At 30.2% G+C, this 9,550-nt stretch overlaps 1 protein-coding gene across 6 annotated transcripts in view; it reads left to right on the top strand.

The window, feature by feature from the left end:
* Positions 1-8,935, top strand: part of LOC111086959 — a 15,839-nt gene extending 6,904 nt beyond the window's left edge. For 2 of the 6 annotated variants that reach the window (XM_022391890.1, XM_022391893.1), the window contains exons 2-5: positions 2,093-2,380; positions 5,356-5,564; positions 6,814-6,961; positions 8,620-8,935. In XM_022391890.1, coding sequence (XP_022247598.1) covers positions 5,379-5,564; positions 6,814-6,961; positions 8,620-8,804 — 519 coding nt within the window. In that variant the 5' untranslated portion in view covers positions 2,093-2,380; positions 5,356-5,378 and the 3' untranslated portion in view covers positions 8,805-8,935. Of the gene's footprint in view, positions 1-6; positions 191-238; positions 687-1,034; positions 1,055-2,092; positions 2,381-5,355; positions 5,565-6,813; positions 6,962-8,619 lie in introns of those variants that run through there. The other 4 variants (XM_022391895.1, XM_022391891.1, XM_022391892.1 and 1 more) reach the window with 4 other exon arrangements.
* Positions 8,936-9,550: the final 615 nt, after the last annotated feature.

Here is a 9,550-nt window from a genome sequence, read left to right as displayed (position 1 = left end):
TAATCATAGAATTTTATAAAACCCGATCCTCAAACCTTCCAGATATTTATTTATTTCATGTAAGCAGCTGAAACGAACGCTATAAACTAATTAGCATCTACGAAAAAAAGTGAATTTAATAGAAACTAGACTTAGGTGTTTATATAACCGACTACCATGCATTTTGTATAAAAACAAGTATTATAATATAGTAAGTACATCGTCCTCCAATACATTAATTAAAATTTATTAATTGATATACTTTGTCCTAGCACAGTAGTTAGCCGATTATTATTTTTATTGATATTAATTTATATTTATGAACTAGTGATAATTAATGTTTGAAACAGTACACTTATCAATATACAAGTGTTAACAGGAAACTATACAGTCACTTTACGTAAAAAAATATTCAAGGAACGCGATTTTTTATTGGTTGGTATTTCTGGTTACGTAACTAAAAACTACATTTTTTGTTTGTGTATTGAACATCACTCTTCTCAAGGGTGGTCAGGGATTTAAGATCGTAATATTGGACTGAACTTAGTCGTGTTTGATACAGTGAATGAAAGATATTAGGCAGTAAAGCTTTAAAGTAAGTAATAAATAATATCTTATACAATGTAAGTTAGTTAATTAGGATTATCTCTTATGAAGCAAATCTTAATATTTAACTTAAGATTGTACGAGGCTAGGATACTAAAACTGTAAGTGTATTCAGCACAATTTGTATCATTTAAGGCTTCTGTGTAGATTTTGATTACTCTTTCTTAAAGATGAAGAAATATTTTTCATTTTATAATTGTTGTTTTTGTTGCTATGTGATGGTTTTGTGGTTTTTTAACATTTTGATTTATTCTACAAATATTGTGTACACAGAAAAATTGTTTTTCTTTGTTATGAAACATAAAGATACACAATCTGTACTCTAACCACAGCGCGTATCGATAACTGGATTAATTGAGTTATAAGCCCATTAATTTGCCTCTGAGATATGGGAGCTGTATGCAGAGTAAGTTTAAAACCCACTAGACGTTAAAAATGTGAAAACAACACCCACACAGATATACAACAGGTATTTATTGTTTTATTTGTTTTATTACTTTTTATCTGTTGTGATGTCGGGTCCTCAAAGTTAAGGAACAACATAACAAGTGTATAAATATTCAAACGCTACCAGTATTGTTTCATAAGAGATGTATGTCCTTAAATTTTTACATCTGCCTTCTGTCCGTATAAAAATTAGGATAACTGTATCTTCTCCAGTTAATCAGACTGTTTTCATTTGTCTGCCAAAATGTTTGTTTCCATACACAATCACAATTCAGTGTCCTTAGCGGTAAGCATGAGGGCTTATGTCGTTAAAATTTGAGTTTTGATACCAAGCGGTAGGCAGAGCACAGATAGCCCATTATGCAACTTCGTAATTTACTACAAATACAAAAGTATTGTAATACAAATGTGAAATTGACTCAGTGTTTTAGCAATATCTACACCAGAAATTTTTCTAAGTGATATACAGAAAATGAATATTTTGTATAAATCTGCAATGACTTTTATAAATTTCATGAATGCTGTTATTCAAACCAGTAAAACTATATTAAGATATAAAGTGGTAAAACTGTGGTCGATAGATAAGTTCGTAGATTAATAAAATTTACAAAAGGCATCAAAACTTAGAGATCCTCCGGTGGATCAGCCTTAAGTTTCCGTGCTTACAGAACTAAAATCCACGGTTCGTTTATGAGTGATTGAAAGAGCGCTCATAGTTTAGTGCTAAAATCAACAACAACAAAAGCTAGAAGGTCTCCTAGTGAGAAGTGATCTTAAAACAGATTATTTATACTTATTTATATTTATAATTTAAGTTATATTTTTGCGAGTGTATAATAATGTCTATCCCATCTCTATAGAATTACTATACCACTTTTCAAGCATGAATTTTAATATAATTGATTTATATGTTCCGTCAGTACAAGGAGTGAAACATACAATATTTTTTGTAAAATATCTAGTTATTAATGTAAGCTAAAGACTAACAGAAAAGCTTATAAGTGCAGTATTTATATATTATGAACGTAACTTTTGATACAACGGTGATTTATTTTTTTAGAATGAATTCAAAACCATCCCAGTATTGTTCGAATAGACCAAGAAAGAGTTTAGAGTGGATAGAGTCAAGACTATCACATTACGTCTCGAAAATGGCCGGATCTAACTGGGATATTGTCTTAGACTTTGGATGTGGTCCAGGCAACGTCACCAAAAACATTCTTTTATCACACTGTCCAAACTTGACAAAAATCTTTGCCATTGATATTCTGCCAGCATTTGTTGACTTCGCTAAGGAAACATACGGTCATGAAAGGATTGAATATATGGTTTTAGACATAATACAAAGGTAAAGAGAAAATTATCCTTAGATATCTATATATATAGATAGTCATATACTTAGATATATATGGTTTGTGTTAAGTTACCTTAACGGGCTGGTTTTATTAATGAAACATGTTTTAGATTGAACCATTTCAATTGATTATATATATTTTTAAAGAATGTACATTTGTTATTGATATACCTACTTCATTTTTCCTCTTTAATATCAAATGATGGTGTACAGTGGTAATGAAGATCTGTATATGAAGTCAAGTTAGACTCACCAAGTCAGCATATGTGATTTTTCCCCCACATAACCCACTGTTAATACATATATGAAAATGTTATTAAAAGTAAGTTTAAGATATAAAGTTTTAATTTTTCGACAGTGAGTTGTTCATGGCCTTGAAGATGGAAAAAAATTGAATTTCCCATACTTAAACACCGTACATGTTTAACCCTTTCGAAAAAAAACTATTAATTTAGATAGTCGTGAAAATTGAAGATAAAAAGAAAGAAACTTCCTGTTGATAGAGATGTTATGGTATCTAATGTAAACAAACCATCAAACTGAAAAGTAACACAAAGAAAGTTAAGATAGAGAATTAAGTACATGTTATCTTTGAAAGTACCGTGATAAGAAATAAACTAACAGAAGTACCAGTTGTTTCATATATATGTGTCTGAGTGTGTGTGTTAGTATGAATTGTTAAAAACTTGTGACACTTTTTATTATAAACATATAAAGGGAAATGAATATAATCCACGAGCTATAAAATAAAGTTAATTATACACTGAAGTATGGACTTATGGAGAGTATAAACATTCTATGAATATAGTTGTGAAATTAAGCTGCCCTTAGATAACCATCTAAGTTACGTAAATAGTGGAAAAAAATGCCTAAACCACAATCTTCAAATGAAGTAAACATTATAAGAAGCTTAGGGACCCAGTTATCTAAGAGATGTAAAGTGTTGACACTCTGAGAGCTAATGTACAGTAACGTTATATCTACGAAATCAAGACACATTGTAGCTCGGACTTTGGTAATCCAAACTAACATATATTTTCAGAGGACATGCTCTACTGAACCCTTATGTCACACACCAAAGTTTAAGGCAATCTATTAAGAAATACACGAAATATAAAATCACCAATTTTGATTGAATTTTTCCTCCTATTTTTTTTCGCACCGAAATTACAGAAATTTTATTTGACAGAAAGACATACTTAACGTTTATGGATTTTTTTTCTAATTTGGTAACCGATATATCGTTGCAACCCACAATTAGATATCAAATCTGGTCTTAATAAAAGCAACAGATGGAAAGTTATTCAACAAAACCGCTCAAATTTGACCAAAATTGTTGCGCCGCCTACGCAAAACGTCACGTGAGCTGTCTGTCTGAAATTTTACTACAGCTTCACCTAAGAATAATAGTGGATCTTTTATTATTTATTTTTGTTATTGGTATTAAAGATGGCCAATTTAAAGTAGCAAATCTTTAGGGTGAAAGGACGTGCAGATATATAAGTATGATTAGGCCAAGCAAACTAAATTATCATTTTCTAGCTAAAGTTTTCAAAAAAATAATATGGCTGAACTCTCATTATTCGTTATTCATTGCCAAATTCAAAGCACTGATTTGCTAAACTTTATGAAATTTTCCTAATTAAAGAACTTTTAGCGTCATCTGATATTAGCTTAAGTAATTAGCGTAAATAATAATGCTTGATACAGCGTTACTATAAAAGGAGCTATTAATACTGTTTTAGGGAGGAAACGTACCACCACACTTATGGCAATGACAAGAATGTTACAGTGAATATTCATTCATTAGTTAGCTAGGCCGCGTATTTTGTTTTACCCACCATCATGCCCCAAGTGGAACAAAAAACGCGGCCTGTCTAACCTTAGTAATATAAGCCACCTATAATAATAGTATCCCAGAACTTTGATAATACCATCCGGCTATAGAACCTTAATAACACCACCCACCTATAACTTTAGTAACACAATCCGACTATAGTAACAGACTCTCTGGTATTAAAATATTATATTATCCCTCCATAAGATAGTCGCGTCCTCTGGTTCCACTTTGTGGAACTATGACGTTACGCCTAGCGCTCTCTCTAGTCTGTCCTAGCAACGTGCCCTCTGATGATACTTCGTGGAATTATAACATCATCGTCTCAGATGTCTATGATGTCATCGTCTTTACCCCTCCCTATTGCCTTAGGTCGACACATGTGTGGCACCCCTCTGATGGCGTGACGAATAATAAGCTCTCTAACTGCTATCATCTATTCAACTGTCTTATACAGTATACAACTAATAAAGGTGCTTTCCTACACATAAATGTCCTTCGGTGGAACAGCGATATATCTACGGACTTACAACACTAAAATTCGAAGTTCAATTCCTCGCGGCGGACACAACAGATAGCCCAATGTGGTTTTGCACTAAAACAACCAAAGTAAACAAAGACGGCGCTGTGTTTCATGAACAATTCTACAGATGACAACGTTTTTATTCTGAACTTCAAATGAAGACATTATATTTGTTGATTGGTCCTCAATTAAAAGTTGTGTTCTCAATAAACTGTATTTTTTATACCTTATGTGAGATCACACATGCAAATATACTGATTGAATAAGGTTTCGAAGGCTGTTTTGTTTATTTACATATTCCAAAATAAAGTATTATCTCTGTTTCAAAACCAATATTTACTTATAAATGTCTTGATATTTGTGGATGCTTATAATATAACATTATCAGATAACTTTCCTAGTGTTGACCAAATTATGGGGGTAAGTGTGGCAAAATGAGGGGCGGCTAGCATAGGTGGCATTTCAGTAACTTTACTCACTTATCAATCCAAATTATATCTTGAAAATAATTTCAACTTTATAACAATTGTATTTTTAGTGTGTGTGTGTATATATATGCACAGAGTTAATATTGTTTAGAAATCCAATAATCTTTATTTTTATTTTTAGGACCCCCCCCGCAATGGGTCAAGATGTTTGACAAAGTCTTCGCTTTCTTTTCTCTTCAATATGTCAAAGATTTAAAAAAATTTCTGAAGATACTTCGTGGTGTTTTAAAACCAGGTGGCTACTTTCTCTCTTTCGGTATAGCCTCAGATCCCCAGTTTTCTGTTTGGTTAGATATGTCAATGAAGGAAGAGTGGAAACAGTATTTCATCGTGAGAATTTATTATTTCTCATATTTATATTGCTTTTTATATCCTTTACCGATTTTCAAGGTGTATTTTAGAAATCTATTACCTATAATAGTGATATCTATTGAAAAGAAATTGTTAAAAAAGTCACCTAATACACTAACATATTTTAATAGTTGTAAAATGCATCTTAAAAATTGTTTTTGGGGGTTATGTCTAGTTGCTTAATTAAAACATGGTCCAAACACATTAACTACTGTGCTACGCCCGAGTTGAAGGGAATGGGGGTGGGAAGGGGGTATAATCTGTATATTGTTAATATCCTTTGATAAAACGTTAGTGTTTTGTTAAGGACAAAGATACAGATTCGGTTATCTGTGTTTAGCCCACAATGGGTATCGAAACCCAAGTTCTAGCGTTATAACATCACGACATATCGCTGAGCCAACGGACGATAAACATTAAAGTATATTACTTCAACAAAATTTCCAAATCAGTTTAATTATTTTAAGAATGTTAGATTCATCAATTAATGTATATGAAGAAAGAACTTATTAGATATTCATAATCTATATTTCCAACTTCATATATATATCGAAAATCACTTTAATTGCCGAATTCTTTATTTCATCGTCTGGGAAATTGATCAAAGGAAACAACACCCTTATTTTTTCCCACTTTAAAATTGGAATTCAAGACATTATACATAAACTGGAACAGTTGCAGTAGCAGTTCCAAACTTACTCCAGAATATCCGCTTGTTGCTTGTCTTTCTAACTTGATTGTCAAATGTTTAATAATACGTATGAAAATCCCATTTCATTAAATATACTTGGAAATATCTTCATCCCTTAAGAGTTCGTGCAATATCACAAAATATTCACTGTGAGTGCGTGATAAAAGTGACAGTCAATCTCTTAGCATGGATGGTGGGTTGTAGGGTGTTGTTAAATGGCTTAGACAGTAGTTCAAAATTGAGGATAGTGGCAGATAGTAACTTAGCCATAAATACAAATATCATCTTTAGGCGAAACCAACAATTTTATTGCGCTACGTATTTAGGTTAAAAATAAATAATAGATTGAAATAAAAAATTATATTTTATTAATCTAAGGATGTTTGGGGGTATGTTGTGGACAGAATAATGTTACTATAAATGATATCAATACATTTCTTTTCAGTAACTTGATAAGCTGTTTAAGTTAATAAATTCAAGCTTTTATTGTCACATAAAATGTACACAAAATGTTCAAATTATTATATTTACAAACAGGGTATAGAAAAATACATTCCGTTTACCCATATGTCGAAAGATTATTATAGTGAATTCAATAAATTGGCAGAAGAATGTGGATTTATCCCCATTGCTGTAACTTCAAGTAGGGAATCCTTTACAATTGATTCAGAAAAACAGTTTAAGGGTAAGTGTAGTGTTAAATTAAAATACGTACATAGTTAACACTACACTTACCCGTAAACTGTTTTCTGAATCAAAAGTAAAGGATTTTCATTAAAATACGTACATAGAAAACATTTTTGTTATACATTTTTGGAATTAACTTTATCAAACATGGAAATCTAATTATACTGATTCTAAAACTGTAATCTCAAATTGTGACATATTTATCAATTACTGGAACATGTATACATCATGTTTAGTCAAATACAAATATTTGTCATTTTAGAAATAATCAGAGTATATTATTAGAGTAAATTAAACAAATAATTCGTCAGAACATACGTAACAACCTATAAAGATTAGTGATCAAGGTTTTCTAGAAGTAAGTAAAATCAAATAGATATTAAGCTAATGAAGAAACAAAAATCCTGAAAATTAAAATTAAAATCACAGGTTATAATAATTTATAACTGAAGATTTCGTGGGTAACTGCTACATAGGTACCAGAAAGTATGATTCTACTGGTGTCACGCTTTTCAGGTATCGGATAGTGCATAATGCAAACTGGTTTGTCTTTCAATAAAGGGGGTAGGAGTTAGCTGGACATATATACATATGAAATTAAAAGCTGAAGTGTTACAGTTTAACTTGGTATTGTTGATGAAAGACTTTTGGTACAAGGATTAGTAAAATTACAAATTTTCAGTTTCTTTCCTTAATACCTTTAATGTTCTCATTACATTCAATAACATGCTCTTTAATAGCTACAGTTGATAAATTTTTAGAAGTGACTTGAAAAATGAATTTATATAGTGATATAGGTATTCCAATATTATTTAGGTATTACATAATTACATTTTTTTGTACTGGACATAAAAAGTCTGATAGAACCTTGATATGTTTCTGTATGTTATCCTGTTTGTTGTTTAAGTGATAATGTACCTACTTCATATATATTTATGTATGAAAACGAACTGTTCGCTAACATCTTTATTGTTTATAGCTAATGAATAGTTTTATTAGACTCATTTAAAACTATCTTATGCATTTACGGATTAGATTTTTAACCCTATTTATCTATTACTTAAACTGAGTTAGGTTTAATTTATATTTTCTACACTGTTGTTGTAAAACACTTGAAGTGCTTCACTCATTACTTGATTTTTAAGATTCGGGTTAATTTCAGAATATTGGGATATTTTCGCTTGAAAAGGATGAATTACCTACAAGTTTTGATTTTTTTCAGTTGCATTTAATCTAGTTAACTAAGAAACTATGTATCTTAAGTGACAAAATTAGCACGAAAAAGAAAGAACGCAACCAATCATATTAAGTCATCCTACACGACAGAATTTCTCTATTACATAAAACTAACTAGAGCACTAACATATAACTCCAGGAACTTCAATTTCTTTCCGGTTTTGTTATATCCCAATTGACACTTTACATTTAATAAATTACTGGCTTTTTAATTTATAAAAATAGACACTGTTACAGTATTGTAGTGTTAAATGTCATTACATAGTTTTAATTAAAATTTATTTTTAGATACGATTGCTGCTGCCGTCAGTGGTCTTTGTAGTAGTAATAAGCAGCGAAGTAGTAATCTTGAGATTATGTTGACTGGTGAACATTATTTATATTTACTCACAGTAAGAATTTTTTTATTATAACTTACAGATTTCTTTGAATCCGTTTTGCCCGAAGAAATCGTTAAACAAATACCATTGGAAAATGTCGAAAAATTCTTGGAAGACTATTGGAATACATTTCAGAAATATGAAGTAACTCACAATGCTGATGGAACAATCACCGTTCATAATACTGTTCTAGAGATTTGTTTTCAGTCTAAACATTCTAATTGAATTCTGTTAACATGACTTAGACAATATACTCTTAAGATGTTATTAGTTATCAGATTAAATCAAGACTAATTGTAGTGTTAGAGAAAAACAGAGTTGTAAGTTAATCTAGAACTTTAATAAAGTGGATTATTGACGGAATCTAATAAAAACTTAATGAACTTTACTAATTCTGTAAAAAATAAATAAATCATCTAAAAAGTATTGAATATTATAGATTTTAAATATCTAGAGTTTCATTAAAATTCTTAAAATGAAACAATAACTTTTCATTAAAATTTATTCAGTAATGGAGTATGTATTCCAAAATATTGCCTTAATTATAATGTCACATCAAGGTTCACTCGAAACATTTAAATATTAATGTTTCTTCTATTTTCATCTTCTTCATTATAATTAACAGTTTAAATAAAGAATTGGGATAAACGCAGCAAATACTGTTTTCAGCTAATGTGTCACTTTATTATTAATGGAATCTAATAAAAACTCTGAAATCTACTAATTATTTAACAATAAATACTGAAAAGAAATATGCATAAGTATTATAATAATAGTCTGAAGAAGTATTGAATATTATATATCTTCTAACCAGAGTTGATAAGTTGCCTTATTGACTAAACGTGGAATTGCTTCCAAACCAATACTACACTTTTTCAGACATATCTTTATCCACAACATAAATAAAGAAATGTTATATATTGCTTCTACCTTATCATTGCCAGAAGATATATATTTTGATACTGAATTGG

This window comes from Limulus polyphemus, unplaced genomic scaffold (genome assembly GCF_000517525.1).
Source record: "Limulus polyphemus unplaced genomic scaffold, Limulus_polyphemus-2.1.2 Scaffold1584, whole genome shotgun sequence".
In the NCBI taxonomy this organism is placed as follows: domain Eukaryota; kingdom Metazoa; phylum Arthropoda; class Merostomata; order Xiphosura; family Limulidae; genus Limulus; species Limulus polyphemus.
The sequence above is the reverse complement of the archived record's forward strand: the minus strand, read 5'-3'. Positions and strand labels throughout refer to the sequence as shown.